At 42.3% G+C, this 20,728-nt stretch overlaps 1 protein-coding gene across 1 annotated transcript in view; it reads right to left on the bottom strand.

Moving 5' to 3' along the window:
- Positions 1–2,380: 2,380 nt before the first annotated feature.
- The window catches only part of LOC119974298 (trichohyalin-like), a 188,988-nt gene continuing 170,640 nt past the window's right edge, over positions 2,381–20,728 (bottom strand). The window contains exons 23-25 of the mRNA XM_038813070.1: positions 7,807–7,830; positions 7,439–7,465; positions 2,381–2,451 (exon numbers count right to left, since the gene is read on the bottom strand). Of these exons, the coding sequence (XP_038668998.1) occupies positions 2,381–2,451; positions 7,439–7,465; positions 7,807–7,830 (122 nt within the window). The remainder of the gene's footprint in view (positions 2,452–7,438; positions 7,466–7,806; positions 7,831–20,728) is intronic.

Below are 20,728 nucleotides of genomic sequence, written 5' to 3'. Positions count from 1 at the left end.
CACTTGTCAAGAGGACGATGAAGGCTAATGTTAGGATGAGACATGAAGGCTCAGTTAGGGCACTTGAGAGTTACAATTTAGCCAGGAAGGATCTCAAGGGAGAGTTAAGAAGAGGGAGGAGAGGACACGAAAAGTCGTTGGCGAATAGGATCAAGGAAAACCCTAAGGCTTTCTGTAGGTATATCAGGAACAAAAGAATGACTAGAGTAAGATTAGGGCCAATCAAGCATAGTAGTGGAAAGTTGTGTGTGGAATCAGAGGAGATAGGGGAAGCGTTAAATGGATATTTTTCCTCAGTGTTTACACTGGAAAAAGACAATGTTGTCGAGGAGAATACTCGGGTTCAGTCGACCAGGCTAGATGGAATTGATTTTCACAAGTAGGAGGTGTTAGCAATTTTGGAAAATGTAAAAATAGATAAGTCCCCTGGGCCAGATGGGGTTTATCCTAGGATTCTCTAGGAAGCCAGGAAGGAGATTGCAGAGAATTTGTCCTTGATCTTTATGTCGTTTTTGTCGACAGGAATAGTTCCGGAAGACTGGAGAATAACAAATGTTATCCCCTTGTTCAAGAAGGGGTGAAGAGACAACACTGGTAATTATAGACCTGTGAGCCTTACTTCGGTGGTGGGTAAAATGTTGGAAAGGTTATAAGAGATCGGTTTTATACTCATCTTGAAAAGTACAAGTTGATTAGCGATAGTCAACACGGTTTTCTGAAGGGTAGTTCATGCCTCACAAACCTTATTGAGTTTTTTGAGAATTTGACCAAACAGGTGGATGAGGGTAAAGCGGTTGATGTGGTGTATATGGATTTCAGTAAGGCGTTTGATAAGGTTCCCCACGATAGGCTATTGCAGAAAATAAGGAAGTATGGGATTGAAGGTGATTTAGCGGTTTGGATCAGTAATTGGCGAGCTGAAAGAAGACAGAGGGTGGTGGTTGATGGCAAATTTTCATCGTGGAGTTCAGTTACTACTGGTGTATCGCAAGGATCAGTTTTGGGGCCACTGCTGATTGTCATTTCTATAAATGACTTGGAAAAGGGTGTAGGAGAATGGGTTTGTAATTTTGCACATGACACGAAGGTCAGTGGAATTGTGGATAGTGCTGAAGGATGTTATAGGATACAGAGGGACATAGATAAGCTGCAGAGCTGTGCTGAGAGGTGGCAGATGGAGTTTAATGCGAAAAGGTGTGAGGTGGTTCACTTTGGAAGGAGTAACATTAATGCAGAATACTGGGCTAATGGCAATATTCTTGGTAGTGTAGATGAACAGAGAGATCTCGGCATCCAGGTACATAAATCCCTGAAAGTTGCCACCCAGGTTAATAGGGCGTTAAGAAGGCATATCGTGTGCTACCCTTTATCAATAGGGGGATTGAGTTTCGGAGCCACAAGGTCATGCTGCAGCTGTACATAACTCTGGTGCGGCCGCTCCTGGAGTACTGCGTGCAGTTCTGGTCACCACATTATAGGAAGGATGTGGAAGCTTTGGAAAGGGTTCAGCGGAGATTTAGTCGGATGTTGCCTTGTATGGATGGAAGGTCTTACGAGGAAAGGTTCAGGGACGTGAGGTTGTTTTCGTTAGAGAGGAGAAGGCTGAGAGGTGACTTAATAGAGACATATAAGGTCGTCAGAGGGTTAGATAGGGTGGACAGTAAGAGTCACTTTCCTCGGATGGTGATGAGCAACACGAGGGGCCATAGCTTTAAATTGAGGGGTGGTAGATATTGGACAGATATCAAAGGCAGTTTTACTCAGAGTAGTAGGCCTGTGGAACGCCCTGCCTGCAACAGTAGTAGACTCGCCAACTTTAAGGGCATTTAAGTGGTCACTGGATAGACATATGGATGAAAATGGAATAGTGTCGGTCAGAAAGGCTTCAGATAGGTTCACTTGTCGGCGCAACATCGAGGGCCGAAGGGCCCGTACTGCGCTGTAATGTCCCATGTTCTAAATTGCTCAGTGATTATCCATGTGCAGTGCTGAGAAAATCCAGAAAAATGAAAATGATACTCGACCACATTTATAATTGGCATAGTTACCGAACCATTTGAAAAGAGATTTAGAGTACCTAATTGATTTTATCCAATTAAGGGGCAATTTAACGTGGCCAATCTGCCTAATCTCCACATCTTTTGGTTGTGGGGGGCGAAACCCACGCCAACACGGGGAGAATGTGCGAACCCCACACGGCAGTGACCCAAAGCCGGGATCGAAACTACGACTGCGGCGCCGTGAGGCATCAGTACCATCCACTGTGTCACCGTGCTGCCCTCTACTGAATCATTTTGGGTAATAATTAGTAGGATTGAAATTTCGGATGCGGCGATGATGAGATAGCTCCAGGTTTAATACATATATTTTACGATTATATTTAGAAATCATTTATTCCAGTGCCATGTTGCGCACCAATCTCTCTTTTCTTTCTTCCAAATATGTTCATATCTGAAAATAATAGAGGAGGAAACGTTACTCATTTCCTTCAATGTTGGATTCAGTACTCGCAATCCAGTCTTGACTGGACAATTGATACACTGTGTATTGAACGTATGTTTTTGTGGAGAGTTATATTTGATGGCACTGGCTGTGTCATTACTGAGAGCGCACTGAATGACAAGATTTTTTCAAATGAATCTTTATACTTACACCATTCAGCATCGTTAGTATAAAATAAACCGTGCGATTTTGGAGACAAGCAGCTAGGCAGGATACGTCAGTCAAGCACAATTGAAACAAACAAAATAAAAACAAAAAACTGCTGACGCTAGAAATTTGAAAATAAACAAACAATGTGGTAAATCTGATCAGGTCTTGCAGCATTTGTGGGGAACTAAATAGCGTTCATGTTTCGAGAGCCTTTGTTTTATCTTTAGACCGAGATAGAGGGAGCCATGTGATGTGTTGTTTATTGTATAACCGGGGATGGAGCAACGTCGACCCATTTGTTTTTATTTCATTTTAACTGTATTTTACAATTTCTTTCTTTCTTAATATACATTTAATTCCCCCCCCCCCAATCTACTCTTTGATTCCCCCTTCCCCTCCCCCCAGACCCACAGTTCATCCTCTGATGTTAGTTTACCTGCTGTTTGATCTTTCACATATTTTGTCCTCTCTGGGGACTGTCATTAACACTCTTCCTTCTTGGTATCTGTGGCCATTAGCACCCAGTTTCCCTGGGTTTCTCTGGGTATGGCTCATCTTTCATTCTCACTCCACAGTGTAAATATTTCCCACTTTCTCTGTCTGTTAGCTTTGACAAAGAGTCATCGGACTCGAAACGTTAGCTCTTTTATCCCCCTACAGATGCTGCCAGACTTGCTGAGATTTTCCAGCATTTTCCCTTTCGTTTCTGATTTCGGCATCCGCAGTAAATTGCTTTTATATAATGGAGCAACTGGAGCAGTATAAAGGTCATTGATAGTTACAGTTGGGAGAGAGTGCACCAAATATGCATAGTTTGCGGGCACTGGAAAATTTAACGGCAGTAGATGTAAAAGGGGCCAGAAAAAGCAGCAATATGAGATATAGTACTGCATTAATAGGAGAGCAAAGTTCAGTAATCGGTGCAAGAAAAACTAATAAACAAATGACAGATGGCCCAGTGGGGGATGAGCGTGGATGCTTCATTGGGAAACCTGTATTTTTTTTTTAACAAAGGGTGAGAGTAAAACTGTTGAACTGATTGCTGAGTCCTGATGTGTTTAATCTTCGGAAACGGAAGATAAGGTGCTGTTGTTGCTGTTTACGTTAGGCTGCACTGGAGCATTTGCAGCATGCCAAGAACAGACATGTGGGAATGACAGCATGCTTCTGAGTGGAAATAGTAAGCGACAGGAAGGCTGATACCCTGCTTTCTTATGAACGTGCGTATTTTGAAAAGCGCTCATAGCGTGTAGACCTCACTCTCCTACACCCCCTCCCACACACACAAAAATGGAGAGCAGCCCGCATTGGTGCAGTCAATAATAACAACACATTGACCAAATTGATGGACGTTCAAGTGAAGTGATGCCTCATCTGACGCGAATGTTCGGTGCATTCAACTGTGAGGACCGAGGACGTAAAAGGCATAACACGTGTTTGGTGCCTTGAACGTTGAGAACTGAGGACGGAAAGGGCAGTTGGTATCACTTATTCTCCGGTGAATGCTGTAGTTTACATTGTTCGATCAAAGTGTGTGACTAGAAATAAATTATATGGCCCGCTGTATTATTGATGCGATTACACTTCAATTAGATTGAACGATATGTTAAAATACTGTGCCAACAGTTTTGGTTGGAGTATTTACGAAACCAGTTAAATGGGTTCGATATGGTTCAGAGAACGTTTACTCTGCTGGTACCTTGGCTGCCTCAAAGAGTCCGTATTTATGAAGTTGGACCTCTATGCAATGGAGTTTAGAATACTAGGTCGTGATATTATTAATAAGTGTAAGATCCAGGCGCATTAAACAGAGTGAAAACCGACATTTACGTAGGTAGGAAAACGGGTGTGGAGGTAATAAACACGTTTAGGGAGTTAGGCTGGAAGTTAAAGGCCAGGACAGACAGAGTTGTCATCTCTGGTTTGTTGCCGGTGCCACGTGATAGCGAGGCGAGGAATAGGGAGAGAGTGAAGTTGAACACATGGCTGCAGGAATGGTGTAGGAGGGAGGGCTTCAGGCATTTGGATAATTGGAGCGCATTCTGGGGAAGGTGGGACGTGTACAAGCTGGACGGGTTGCATCTGAACCAGAGGGGCACCAAAGTCCTGGGGGGGGGGGGGGGGGAGGTTTTCTAGTACTCTTCGGGAGGGTTTCAACTAATTTGGCAGGGAAATGGGAACCGGATCTGTAGTCCAGCAACTAAGGAAGCCGATATTCAGGACGCCAAAGCACATGGTGATGCAGTGGGGAAGGTAACACTGACAAAGGAGAGTACATGCAGGCAAGGAGATTGGTTGAAGTGTGTTTACTTAAATGCAAGAAGCATCAGGAATAAGGTAGGTGAACTTAAGGCATGGATCGGTACTTGGGACTACGATGTGGTGACCATCACGGAAAGTTGGATAGAAGAGGGGCGGAAATGGTTGTTGGAGGCCCCTGGTTATAGATGTTTCAACAAAATTAGGGAGGATGGGAAAAGAGGTGGACGGTGGCATTGTTAATTAGAGATAGTATAACAGCTGCAGAAAGGCAGTTCGAGGGGGATCTGCCTACCGAGGTAATATGGGTTGAAGTCAGAAATAGGAAAGGGGCAGTCACCTTGTTGGGTGTTTTCTATAGGCCCCCCAAAAGCAGCAGAGATGTGGAGGAACAGATTGGGAAACAGATTTTGGAAAGGTGCAGAAGTCAAAGGGTAGTAGTCATGGGTGACTTCAACTTCCCAAACATTGAGTGGAAACTCTTTAGATCAAATAGTTTGGATGGGGTAGTGTTTGTGCAGTGTGTCCAGGAAGCATTTCTAACACAGTATGTTGATTGTCCGACCAGAGGGGAGGCCATATTGGATTTAATACTTGGAAATGAACCAGGGCAGGTGATTTGTTAGAGGGGGAGCATTTTGGAGATAGTGACCACAATTCTGTGACTTTCACTTTAGTTATGGAGAGGGATAGGTGCGTGCAACAGGGCAAGGTTTATAATGGGGGGAAGGGTAAATACAATGCTGTCAGAAAGGAATTGAAGTGCAGAAATTGGGAACATAGGCTGTCACAGCTCCAGGGTCCTAAGTTCGATTTTGACTTGGGTCACTGTCTGTGTGGAGTCTGCACATCCTCCCCATGACTGCGTGGGTTTGCACCGGGTACTCCGGTTTCCTCCCACAGTCCAAAGATGTGCAGGTTGGGTGGATTGGCCATGAAAAATTGTCCATAATTCTATGATTAACCCAGGACAAAAGTTGGGAGCAACATCGTGTGCTGAAGGGCCTGTTCTGTGCTGTATTACTTTATCTATCTCTATGATGTTTTCCCCTCGTGAGAGAGACGATAACAAAGCGCCACTGTTGGGAAATAATAATAATCTTTATTTTGTCTAAAGTAGGCTTACTTCCACTCTGCAACGAAGTTACTATGAAGAGCCACTAGTCGCCACACTCTGGCCCCGATTCTGGTACACCGAGGGAGAATCCAGAATGTCAAATTCACCAAAAAAGCACCTCTTTCAGAACTTGTGGGAGGAAACTGGAGCGGCCTGAGGAAACCCACACAGACACAGCGAAAACGTGCAGACTCCACACAGACAGTGAACCAAGTTGGAGTCGTACCTGGTACCCTCGCGCTGTGAAGCGACAGTGATAATCACTTTGCTACTGTGCCTCTCACAGGGTCATTCAATTCATTTAAGACGATGTGGCCTGTTTTCCCCCACGTCTGTCTCAGAAAAATCGCCGGAAGGTGGTGGAGTCATTATTGTTTGATATTGTGAGGAAGTGTTGGATATATTTCAGAGATACCTATCTATCAAGTGTTAGGACGGGAGGTAAGTAGATTGTGAAATTGGCTTTCAATACTATTAACCATAACTTCAGTGACTGTTGGTCTGAGCTCTACAATCCTTCTCGCCTGATAGTCCTCCTAAATTGAATCTTGCTACTAAACGTGTCGGGTCATCCTCAGGTCGTTAGACGCGAATAACGCTCCACATTATTTTTCTAGTTCCCGTTATTGGCAATTTACATTTGGCTCATGGTCCATAAATAGGCAGATTTTCAACAGTCAATCATACACCATATTCTAAAAGCTCCTTCTGAGTTCACGTTTTCCATGGGTCTGACTTGTTGCATTCAATATATAATTCCGACGTTTAGTTTGGTGACGTTGTTGATTAAGAGAATGTTTTTTTCAGAGCTGCTGTCTTTTCCAAAATTGTCATGATCATCACTTGTCAAAGTTCCGACCTTTGTTCCCTTTGTCGACATCCACGTCTTGAATCATCCTTTCCACACCTCTCATCAGGACATTCAAATGTATTGACAGCGTGGTGGTATATATCCGCTCATTGTTTTTTCCATTTAGGAAATTCATCCCAGACTCTGTAGTACCTCTGGTCCTTGTTACAACGGAGCTAAAGCCACAACTAATAGCCGATTGAAGTGAAGTGACGTTGCCTAAAATGCATCTCTGTGCACAACTCTCATTTAGGGAGGGAAATAACAGATGTATGGGGTGAATTCAGAAAGTATGTTGCCGTTCTATTTTTTTTTGTTGCAAAGTGTGAGATTATTACCAAAGAGAAAATGCTGGAAAACATCAGCAGGTCTGGCAGGATCCACAGAGAAAAGAAAGCGCCAACCTTTCGAGTCAAGATGATTCTTTGTCAAACCTGACACTTCTCAAAGTGAAATTTTTACACATTAGTTCGGAATTATTGCACGTTAAAACATTCTATAATCACAGACGAATAAGGTACCCATTATGGCACGAGGCACAATTTTTCACCACTACTTACCATCATTCCCATTCGTTGTCTCTTCCCCTAAATTGAATTATTATGAACAAAGAAGAGAAAATAAATATCAGAGTAGTTTTAGGCACAAGTGCCCTGAATATGATTTAGCAGTGCCAGTGCTTCACGCAAATCGATATTCTGAGAAATTAATCGGGAGATTCAAAAGCTATCTGTATACTGAATGCACATTGGTCGGTTGAATTCGTCAGCTGAATCAATCAGATGTTATTTTCTTTCCCTAAGCTATGGTTTTGCATTGACTCTCACGGAGATGATTAGCAAGTAACCACATTTCTAACAACATTTAAAAATTATTTTTATTTGATTTCAACACCGCGAACAAAATGTCTCCGCCTCTTCATAATTACCTGCCGTAAATTCTCTATCTCGCTCTGTAATTTGGGATACATATTTTTAGAACACATCATAAATATGTCAAATCAATGAAGGTGTCCCCGGCCATCTGAAAATGCAGGAACATCGTCACAGCCAATGAAATAAATCAGAACAGTAGTCTTTGTCGTTAATTGAGTTTTGTGCTGAAAACATCTCACGGAAAAGGACGTGAATAAGAACAGGAAATTTAAACTTTTTGGTATTTATCACATATTGTGAACATTGAAATACGTTCATCGGTTTATTTGTTCCAAAATTAAATTCGCGACACACAAGTGCCAGACAATGGCGGCTCCAACAAGCAATCATCTAACTATCATTCAATGGCATTGCCACTGCTAAATCTACCATTATCAACATCCTGGCTGTTACCATTGACCGGAAACTGAACTGCCCGAGCCATATAACTTCTGCGGCGAGCAGAGCAGGATAAAACTTCGATTCTTGCGGTGAGGAACTCACCTCTGAACCCCAAAATCCTGTCCAACATCTACAAGGCACAAGTCATTAGTTTAATGGAATTATCTACACTTGTTTTGATGAGGGAAACCCGAAAAACATCATGAAGGACGACACCATTCACAACAAAGAAGTCGGCATGAGTGTTAACCATTCCGAAAGTATGCAGTTTCTCCACTACCAAGTCATAGCGGCAATGAGTGTACCATCTGCAAGATGGGCTACAGAAAATCAGCAAGGTTTCTTAATCAGCACCTTCCAGGCGCAGGAATATTACCATGTAGAAGGACAGAAACAGCAGATAGATGAGAACGGAACAACCCGGATGTTTGCCTCCATGTCACTCATCTTTCTGACCTGCAAATATATCGCAGCTCCTTCACTGCCGTCGGGTCAACATCCTGGGATCCCCTCCAGAAGAGCACTGTGGGAGCAGTTATGCCAACGAGACTCCAGCGATTAAACAAGGCAGCTCACCACCACTTTCTAACGGGCAATAAATGGTGGTCGAAGAAGTGACGCTCCCATTCCTGAAATACTTTTTTTCTGAAAAAGTATTGTTCGCGTTAGATAAAGGACGATTTTTCGTTTTTCCTTCTGCTCCACAGGGAGTCAACACCCAGAGATCGAAGTCCGAAATTCTGGCACTTTGAATGGCATCTGACACGTTGGACGGAATTTCAAGACCCCGTTTCTCCGGGAATGTAAGCGAAAAAGTCGCCCAACCGTTCAAACATCCTTCAACATAATTTGAGGGGATCGTTTTTTAGTTTGAGGAAGCTATTGCTGATAATGCTTTCAGTGTTATTGAAGCCATGCTCTATTGCAGGGCTGACACATAGCCAATCCCCTTCTCAGCGGTTATTAAAACTAAATATGCAACTATTATAATGCAATTAAATCGTGACTTTAAAGCTAATCCATTGACCGTGCCCATTTCTTGCCTTAATTTGTACACAATGTGGCATAAATAGTACAACATGAAGATAAATAGACAATGAAGAAACTCAAGCTTCTACTGTTGTCCAATTATAGCATAGTGCCGGTTCCGGCTCTTTGAATCAGAGATTCACACAGTAGCACTCGCCTGATGTTTGGACGTACCCCTGCACATTATTCCGTAACAAATACTGTACCAATCTCTTTTGAGTGCTTCGACTCAACCTCCCTCCATTACCCTCGAACATATGCATTCCGGATCGTAACTATGCACTGTTCGCTAATGTTTCTTCTTTGTTTTAATTACTTAATTTGACAATTACACCAAATGTGCTAATTAACCTTATTGTATTGCATATCAACCTACGGAGCCTTGCACGATAACCCATAATGTTAAAAAAATTGTAAGCCAAAAATCTAATCAAATTAGTTTTGCAATTTTGAATTCAGATAGCCTGATTTTAGATTGTAGTGGAGTTGCATATTCCATGCATTTTACAGGCTGTAAATAGTTACACTTAATAATTACTCTCATTAAGAAACGGAAGGTTTTGGAGTGAAAATTCAGGTGATGGTTAATACGTTTTGACATAAGAGTGTAATTAGGCATAATGTGGAAAATTCAAAGCTTAATTCTACTTCATGAATAACCAAATTTAACTGGACGTTTATGCGTCATTCTATTCAATCCAGAGAACATAGAACATTACAGCGCAGTACGGGCCCTTCCGCCCTCGATGTTGCGCCGACCCGTGAAACCATCTGAAGCCTATCTGACCTACACTATTCCATTTTCATCCGTATGTCTATCCAGTGACCACTTAAATGCCCTTAAAGTTGGTGAGTCTACTACTGTTGCAGGCAGGGCTTTCCACACCCCTACTACTCTCTGAGTAAAGAAACTGCCTCTGACATCTGTCCTATATCTACTACCCCTCAATTTAAAGCTATGTCCCCTCGCGTTGGTCATCAACATTCGAGGAAGGAGACTCTCACTGTCCACCCTATCTAACCCTCTGACTATCTTATATGTCTCTATTAAGTCACCTCTCAGCCTTCTCCTCTCTATCGAAAACAACCTCAAATCCCTGAGCCTTTCCTCGTAAGACCTTCCCTCCATACCAGGCAACGTCCGAGTAAATCTCCTCTGAACCCTTTCTAAAGCTTCCACGTCCTTCCAACAATGTGGTGACCAGAACTGCACGCAGTACTCCAGGAGCGGCCGCACCAGAGTTATCTACAGCTGCAGCATGACCTTGTGGCTCCGAAACTCAATCCCCCTACTGATAAAGGCTAGAACACCATATGCATTCTTTTTTTTTTTTATAAATTTAGATTACCCAATTATTTTTTCCAATTAAGGGGCAATTTAGCGTGGCCAATCCACCTACTCTGCACATTTTTGGGTTGTGGGGGCGAAACCCACGCAGACACGGGGAGAATGTGCAAACTCCACACGGACAGTGACCCAGAGCCGGGATCGAACCTGGGACCTCAGCGCCGTGAGGCGGTTGTGCTAACCACTAGGCCACCGTGCTGCCCTACCATATGCATTCTTAAGAGCCCTATTAACGTGGGTGGCAACTTTCAGGGGTTTATGTACCTGGATGCCGAGTTCTCTCTGTTCATCTACACTACCAAGAATATTGCCATTAGCCCAGTATTCTGCATTAACGTTACTCCTTCAAAGTGAACCACCTCACACCTTTCTGCATTAAACTCCATCTGCGACCTTTCAGCCCAGCTCTGCAGCTTATCAATGTCCCTCTGTATCCTATAACATCCTTCAACACCATCCACAACTCTACCGACCTTCGTGCCATCTGCAAATTTAGTAACCCATCCTTCTACTCTCTCTTCCATGACGTTTATAAAAATGACAAACAGCAGTGGCCCCAAAACAAAACATACACCACCAGTAACTGAACTCCAGGACGAACATTTTCCATCAACCACCACCCTCTGTCTTCTTTCAGCTAGCCAATTCCTGATCCACACCGCTAAATCACCTTCAATCCCATACTTCCTTATTTTCTGCCATAGCCTACCGTGTGGAACCTTATCAAACGCCAAACTGAAATCCATATACACCACATCAACCGCTTAACCCTCGTCCACCTGTTTGGTCAGCTTCTCAAAAAACTCAATAAGGTTTGTGAGGCACGACCTACCTTCACAGAACCGCGTTGACTATCGCAAATCAACTTGGTATTTTCAGATGATTATCAACTCTATCTCTTATAACCTTTTCCAACATATTACCCACAACCGAAGTAAGGCTCACCGGTCTATAATTACCAGGGTTGTCTCTACTCACTTTCTTGAACAAGGGGACAACATTTGCTATCCTCCAGTCTTCCGGCACTATTCCTGTCGACAAAGACGACATAAAGATCAAGGGCAAAGGCTCTGCAATCTCCTCCCTGGCTTCCCAGAGAATCCTAGGATAAATCCCGTCTGGCCCAGGGGACTTATCTGTTTTTACACTTTCCAAAATTTCTAACACCTCTTCCTTATGAACCTCAATTCCATCTAGCCTGGTCGACTGAACCCGAGTATTCTCCTCGACAACATTGTCTTTCTCCAGTGTAAACACTGACGAAAAATATCCATTTAACGCTTCCCCTATCTCCTCTGATTCCACACACAACTTCCCACTACTATGCTTGATTGGCCCTAATCTTACTCTCGTCATTCTTTTGTTCCTGATATACCTATAGAAAGCCTTAGGGTTTTCCTTGATCCTATCCACCAACGACTTTTCGTGTCCTCTCCTCGCTCTTCTTAACTCTCCCTTGAGGTCCTTCCTGGCTAACTTGTAACTCTCAAGTGCCCTAACTGAGCCTTCATGTCTCATCCTAACATAAGCCTTCTTCTTCCTCTTGACAAGTGTTTCAATTCTCTTAGTAAACCACGGTTCCCTTGCTCAACAACTTCCTCCCTGCCTGACAGGTACATACTAATCAAGGACACGCAGTACCTGTTCCTTGAAAAACCTCCACAATTCGATTGTACCCATCCCCTGCAGTTTCCTTCCCTATCCTATACATCCTAAATCTTGCCGAGTAGCATCATAATTGCCTTTCCCCCAGCAATCATTCTTGCCTTGCGGTATATACGTATCCCTGCCCATTGCTAAAGAAAACATAACCGAATTGTGATCACTATCACCAAAGTGCTCACCTACATCTAAATCTAACACCTGGCCGGTTTCATTACCCAGTACCAAATCCAATGTGGCATCGCCTATTGTTGGCCTGTCTACACACTGTGTCAGAAAACCCTCCTGCACACACTGCACAAAAACTGACCCATCTATATTACTCGAACTATAGTATTTCCAGTCAATATTTGTTTAGTTAACGTCCCCCATAACTACTACTTGTTACTCTCGCTCCTGTCGAGAATCATCTTTGCAATCATTTCCACTACATCTCTTAAACTATTCGGATGTCTATGGACAACTCCCAACAGGGTGACCTCTCATCCCCTGTTCCTAACCTCGGCCCATACTGCCTCAGCAGACGAGTCCTCAGACGTCCTTTCTACTGCCGTAATACTTTCCTTGATTAACAATGCCACACACCCCGCTCTTTTACCATCTTCTCTGTTCTCACAGAAACATCTAAATCCTAGGTCCCAAGTACCAACCCATGCTGCAAGCTCACCCACCTTATTCCGGATGCTCCTGGCGTTGAAGTAGACACACTTCAAATCAGCGTGTTGCTTGCCAGTGCCCTCTTTCGAACTTTTAACCCTATCCCTGACCTCACTGCTCTCAACATCCTATACACTGTGACTACAATTTAGGTTCCCACCCCCCTGCTGAATTAGTTCATTGAGTTATATATGCAAACATGGAAAAACAATTGTGGGAACTTGATGATGTTGAAATATGATCAATTCCCAGTGTCTCATAATCTACATACCAAAGCATTTAAGAATGTGGCTCTAGAAATAGCGGATGCATTGATGATTATCTTTCGAGAGTCTATAGACTATGGGACAGTTCCAACAGATTGTTAAGTAGGTAATGTAACCCCACTATTTAAAAAAAGGAAGTCGACTGAAAACAGAGAGTCATGGACTCGTCCTCCTCACGTCGCTCGTATGGAAAATGCCGAAGCCATTATCAAACACGTTTATGACAGGGAACGTTGGGAAAATTCGTATGATCGGCAGAGTCAACATGGAATGAAGGAAGGGAAATCATGCTCGACAGAACTACTGGAATTATTTGAGGATGTAACTCGTAGATTTGATGAAGGAAAGCCAGTGCAAGTGGTGTATTTGGGAGTTGAAGAGGCTTTCAATAAAATCCCAGGTAAGGTATTAGCGTGTGAAATTAAATTGAATGGAATCAGTAATATGAGCTGCCCTATTTCTTAATGGTAGCTTGCTTAAACATCCATTTTTTAAAGACACGCTCACATGACACCTCCCCCCAAGAAAAGAATAAACCAATCACTTCAAGATGGTTTCATTTTTCACTTTTGCACCATCCACTAAGAAATGTAAGCAGTAAATATAATTTGTCGTTTCACAAAAACAACAATACACTCAAACAGGCATAATAATAAATTCCGTATTTCCCGTTCAGTCTCTTTGAACAACAAAGTCCATGCACGATCACTCCATGCATCTACGCCTCGGCAGTTCCCTTTAAAGTTCGATGCTTCAGTTCAATCTGAACACAGAGTCCCTTGCAATTCTCCAATATAGGAACATCGGTTATCACAGCTTTCAGGCAGTCACATGCCTGTTGAAAGTCCACTGTCCTTTGACATTTTTAACGTTTGTTTATCAAGTCCAGCAGTGGAGTAATCACAGGAATCACGCCACAAAGCTGTTGCACATATGTTCGACCAAATCCGAAGAAATCGCATTATTTCCCTTCGTCTTGAGGGTTTTAGAAACTCCTCAGGGAATGTGATTCGGGCTTCTCCAAATTGACTTTCCGCTAGTTTCATCACCAAACCCGCCTCATGAAGTCGATCGAAGAACTTCATACGATGTTCAAATTGTTTTTCCATGTCTGTAGGTTGGAAATAAAAGCAGATTGTCCTACTTTCTCAATGCAATCCTAAACGTGGGATAGAATAAGAATCCGCTTTTATAACTGCATTCACCTTTCGATAGTCCACACACAACCTTTGGGTAACGTCTGGTTTAGGTTCCATCACTATGGGTGAGCTCCATTGGCTACAACCCACTTCAATTATGCCATTTTTCAGCACACTCTCAATCTCTCTGTCAACCTGTGCCAATTTTAAAGGATTAAGCCGATATGGATGTTGTTTGATCGGAACAGCATTTCCCACATCTACATCATGTAAAGCCATTTTCGTGCTTCCCAATGTATCTCTACAAACATACGCATGTGATATCAATAACTCTTTCAGGTCAGTTCGTTTTTCCTCTGGACGGTAACTTAACAATTCATCCCAATTTTGAAGAACATCCTAATTTTCCCATTTAATTTGAGTATGTCAAATTCACAGTCATCTGGATTTGGTTCGTCACTTTGACTGACAATCCCTAAAACTTCCTTTTTCTCTCCGTCCCTTTTAAAGTACATTTTAAGCATATTCACATGACACAGGAGTTTTTACCACATAATTAATCTCACTTAATTTCCTTTCAATCTGATACGGTCCACAGAACGTAGCTTTTAAAGGCTCGCCTACCACTGGTAACAACACTAAAACTTAATCCCCACTGATAAAACTACGAACTTTGGATTTCTTGTTCCCGACCGGTTTCATCCGATTTTGTACAACTTTCAACTGTTGTCTAGCTAATCCACATGCTCGATTTAATCTTTCCCTAAAATTTGACACGTACTCCAATAGTTCAATTTGCGATTTCTCACCCACCAATTTTTCCATCATCAATTTAAGTGGCCCTCTTACCTCATGACCAAAAATGTGTTAAAAAGGACAAAATTTGGTAGACTCATTAGGTGCATCCCTAATTGCAACCAATACGAATGGAAATCCTTTATCCCAATCCTCTGGATAATCTTGACAATACGCCCTCAACATTGCCTTTAAAATCTGATGCGACCTTTCTAACGCTCACTGCGATTCTGGATGATACGCAGTTGATTTAAATTGTTTTATTACGAAGCTATCCATAACTTCTTTGAATAACTTTGAAGTAAAATTTGATCCTTGATCGGATGAAATTTCTGTGGGTAGTCCATATCTTTTTTTTATAAATTTAGATTACCCAATTATTTTTTCTATTAAGGGGCAATTTAGTGTGACCAATCCACCTACTCTGCACATTTTTGGGTTGTGGGGGCGAAACCAACGCAGACATGGGGAGAATGTGCAAACTCCACACGGACAGTGACCCAGAGCCGGGATCAACCTGGGACCTCAGCGCCGTGAGGCGGTTGTGCTAACCACTAGGCCACCGTGCTGTCCCGGGTAGTCCATATCTAGTAAAGAATTGAAGCAGCTCCTCCACAATCCTTTCAGCTGTAATATTACGTACTGGAATGGCCTCTGGAAACCTAGGAGCCACATCCATTATAGTCAAAAGATATTGATTCAATTTTTTGTTTTATGAAGCGGTCCTACACAAACAATTAAGACCCTCGTAAAACGTTCCTCAAGTGCTGTAATGGGTATTAAGGACGCTGATTGCATCACTGACTGAGGCTTCCCTGTCACCTGACATGTGTGAGATGATTGACAAAATTTCACTACATCCAATAAAAATGTTTCTGGATTTTGGCTGGAGTTTTACTGACTCCCTAATGACCTCCCACTGGTACCTCAAAGGCAACTCGCAACAGCTAATTTCTGTACCCCACCGGCAATACTACTTGATGAACTTCTGCCCACTTTTCATCCGCCTGCATAGGTACAGGTCTTAATTTCCTCATGAAGACATCACTTTTACGGTAATAACACTCTGGTATACTCACAGACTCCTCTTCCGTATATGCTTTCTGATATAACCGTTTTATTTATACATCTTTCTGTTGTAACTCCGCCAATTTTCCTGAACTAAAAATATCCGCCTCATCCTCCACCTGTTCTTGTTCTTTTTCAACCATCTGATCAAAAATCGTTTCTCATAATTGCACTTTAACGTCATCTTTACTCTTTCATTTCTCCTCTTGTCTTAACCTGTGACGTTGCGACTGGATAACGACACAATCCGGACAAATCCCAGTATATTCGTCCTTCAACACTTCAGTTGTCTGATTTTCCACTGGCATATCAACCATAATAGGCATCATTGCCACCTGCGATCCAGCAATATATTACCCAAGATAAACTGTATTCCTGGACAGGATAGTTTCTCAATTGCTCCGAGTACCACTTCACCACTCTTCACTGGACTTTCCAACCTTATCATATATAATGGAACGCTACTCCTCTCACACTGAATTCCGCATATCACCACCTTTTCTGGCAACATTTTTCCCAAACTACATCATTCCTTATCTCTTGCCATTAAAGATTGACTAGCCCCTGTATCTCTTAAAATTGTGACTTATTTACCTGCTCGTCCTGATACACATGAACAAACTTTACCCACACAAGTAAATTATTTAAAGACAGCTGGCATGTTCTTAACAATTACTTCTTGAACAGGCTGTACAATCGTTTGCACCTCCTTAGCTTCCCTTGGACTTTCCTTTACGCTCTAACAATCCCACTGTCTTATCCTGTTTTCCCACAACAGCCTTTCCAGTGCATTTCTTCAACCACCAACACTGTGACTTTATATGGCCTAGATTATCGCAGTGAAAACATTTGAAACTTTTCATTTCATTTCCACCCTCCTGTATTTCTTTTTTAATCTGGGGTACACTCTCCTTCTTGTCTCCCATCAGATCACCATTACCTTGACATTACCTTTACCACTTGAGTGTTTCTCATGTCCCCAGTTTCGATCCCTCACCGGTTGAAACTGATGTCAGAAACCAATCTTTGATTTATGATCTAATTCGTAATCATCTGACATTTCTGCTGATAATCTTGCAGTTTTAACCCTTTGTTCTTCCACAAGAGTTCTCACTACATCAGGAATTTAATTTTTAAACTCCGCCAAAAGTATAATTTCTCTGAGAGCTTCATACGTTCGATCTATTTTCAAAGCCCTTATCCACATATCAAAATTGCTGTTTGAGCCTTTCAAAATGCAGGATGTTTGACCAAATTATTTCCTTAAATTTCTGAACCTTTGTCTGTGATCTTCAGGCACTAGCTCATATGCACTTAAGATGGATTTATTCACCTCTTCATACATTCCAGATACCTCCTTCGGCAGTGATGCAAACACTTCACAAGCTCTACCTACCAGCTTTGTTTGAGTCAGTATCACCCACATGTCCTGTGGCCATATCATTTATTTAGCTACCTTCTTAAATGAAATGTAAATGGCTTCCACTTCCTTCTCGTCAAACGTTGGCAATGCTTGGACATATTTAAATAGATTCCCACCAAGCCTTCGTCTATGACGCTTTTACTCACTATCCTCATCACTATCATCCAACTGTACGTTTCGCTTTATGTTTGCCAATTTTAATTGACTCTCATGTTTCATGGCCATTTTCTGAAGTTCAAACTCCTTCTTCTTATCTTTTTCATTGATCTAGATCTCCCTTTCTTTTTCTTTTTGTTCTGCCAGGGCTATTCATTCTTTTCTCCTTTCTTCTCACTGATTTTCTTTTTCCTCTCTCTCTCTGTCTCTCTCTCTTTCTGTTTCCTCTCTCCCTCTCTCTCTTACTTTTACCTCTCTCTCTCCCTCTATTTCGTATTCAAGCCGTTTTAATTATTGATCATGTTCCAATTGTTTAATTTGCAAAATAAATTTTACCATTTCCAATCAGCCAAACTCTATCTCAGGCAACTTCAAATACTTAACCACCGCCAGAATTACCTTATCTGTTCCCATTTTGTCAGGTGATGTTAACTGCATTGTTTTTGCCAAATCTAACAGTCTGCTTTTCGCCTCAGTCCGTAATGTACTGCGTGTGACATTCTCCACCCCCAAAAACTTCTGAGCCTCAGAAAGAGCCAATATTCACAACACTCTCCCCACTTAAACAAAAATACTACACCGGAAAAGCAACAACCCTTCTCTTACTTTAAGTTCAAAAAAGCCAATCCAATAGATAGACTTTGATCCCCCTTGAGGCCTTAATTTTTATGGGAGCCGTGTTTTCAGAACCCCAAAATGTATCATGGAGTTCAACCAACCTCTACCTTTAATGTATTGTTGCTTTTGAAGCACGTGGCTTGGTCTCCAGATGTGGTATTACAATTGTGGACACGTGGGTTATTAAACACAAAACAATGTTTATTCCATGAATTAAACTTAACCTTTTAAAATAAACATTGGATCCCTTAACACACCTTACTTCAAAGCTAACACCTAAAATAATGCAACACTAAATAATCCCTGAAAATGTTCATTCAAACCTCCAAAAGAGTTAACACCTTTAAACAGAAACACATCAGGTTAAATACATTACTATTATGAGTTTAAATCACCCAAATGATTCAGAGATATTCTTTCCTGGCAGAGATCACAGCAGATCCAGCTTACTGCAAGCACAGAAACACCCAAGCTCTTTTTAAATCAAAACTGAAACTAAAACTCCCAAAAAGCAGAAGTGCGCTAAACTCAGCTTAGCCCACCCTCTGACGTCACTTCAGTAATATCAGCTGCTCCATTTCTTAACGGTACGGTGCTTAAACATCCATTTCTTAAAGGAACGCTCTCATGACAGATAACAAATGTGTTAGTGAGGGTTCATTTACGGACCTGTGACCATAATTCCATTCGTTTTAAGATATCTACGAAGAATGATCATTCTGGCCCAAAATATACAATGCTAAATTCGAATGTGGACAATTTCGATGGTATTCGGCGGGAACGTTCAAAAAATGATTGAGCAGCCTTCGTAAAGGCAAGGGGACAGCTGGTAAGTGTGAGTATTTCAAAGGTGTGATAATTGGTGTTCAGCGTGAGATCTTTTCTCTTAGTGTGAAGAAAAGGCCAGTAGGAGGAGAGAACTTTGGATGAATCGGGATATTGAGGACATGGTCGAAAGGAAGAATGAAGCTTATACAGGCATAGGCATCTGGGACCAACTGGATCCCTCGAAGTGTATAGAGCTTGGCGAAGTACAGTAAAAAGAGAAATCACGAGGGAAAGATGGGACATGGAAAGATGGGACATGAGATTGTCTTGGCAGAAGAGTCAAAGGAAAATCCACAGAGATTTTAGACATTAATACAGGGAAAAAGAGGGACTATGTGCAGCGTTGGGTCTCTAACGGGTAAACAAGGACACATTGTGCGGGTCTACAAGGCATGGGAGAGGTCCAACATGAATATTTCTCGTCAGTATTTACTGTTCAGAAACCAACGAATGTCAGTGAAATTGGGGAAATAAAAAGTTGATGTCTTGAGGCGGTGTACATATTACAAATCAGAGGGTGCTGATATATTACAGGGGGTCATGGTAAATAAATCGCCTGGACCTGATGAAATATGTGTCAGCATATTGTGGGCGCCAAGGGAGGAAGTTGCGAATCCCGTAGTAGAAATAGTTGAATCATTGATAGCCATAGGAGAGATGCCTGAAGAATGGAGGGGAGCAAATGTTGTGCCCTTGGTTCAGAAGAGCAGTAATGATCTGGCGGGGAACTATGGACTGGTGAGCATTACTTCTGTAGCCGGTAATTTGTCAGAAGGTGTTCTTAGGAAAAGGATTTACAGGCATTTAGACAGGCAAGGGACAATTAGCAAAAGTCCAGTAAGAAGTGTGACAACACCAGGTTAAAGTCCAAAAGGTTTGTTTCGAATCACGAGCTGTTGCAGAACTGCTCCTCCCTCAGGTGAATGAAGAGGTGGGTTGTAGAAACATATATATAGACAAGTCAAAGCTGCAATACGATACTTTGAATGCTTGTTTTCTCCGGTAATTAAGTCTACATGTCCAGACGCAGACAACTGGAGAGAGGGGTAATCACAGGTTAAAGATATGTAAATTGCCTCAAGCCAGGATAGATAGTAGGATTTCGCAAGCCCAGGCCAGTTAGTCGTGGTGGATGGGGGGCGGGGGGGGGGGGGGTGTGAACGTAATGCGACATGAATCCAAGGTCCCGGTTGAAGCTTTACTCATGTGTGTGGGACGTGGCTATGCATTCCTGCTCGGCGATTCAGCATTGCAGAGCTCCCTGAGAGACGCTTTGGAGTATGCTCACCCGAAGATCAGAGGCTGAATGCTCTTGACTGCTGATATGTTCCCCGACTGGAAGGGAATATTCCTGTCTGCCTGCTTAGGAAAAGTCTGTATTTCTTTGTAAGGGGAAAGACATGTCTCACGAATTGGATTGACTATTTTGAATGGGTAACCAAGATGGTAGATGAGGGGATTGCGGTCGTCGGTGTCTAAATGGTCGCCACACTTTTGGGAAGATACTGCATGGTAGGTTGCTGAAAAACGTTCAAACTCAAAGAA

This window comes from Scyliorhinus canicula, chromosome 12 (assembly GCF_902713615.1).
Source record: "Scyliorhinus canicula chromosome 12, sScyCan1.1, whole genome shotgun sequence".
In the NCBI taxonomy this organism is placed as follows: Eukaryota; Metazoa; Chordata; class Chondrichthyes; order Carcharhiniformes; family Scyliorhinidae; genus Scyliorhinus; species Scyliorhinus canicula.
The sequence above is the reverse complement of the archived record's forward strand: the minus strand, read 5'-3'. Positions and strand labels throughout refer to the sequence as shown.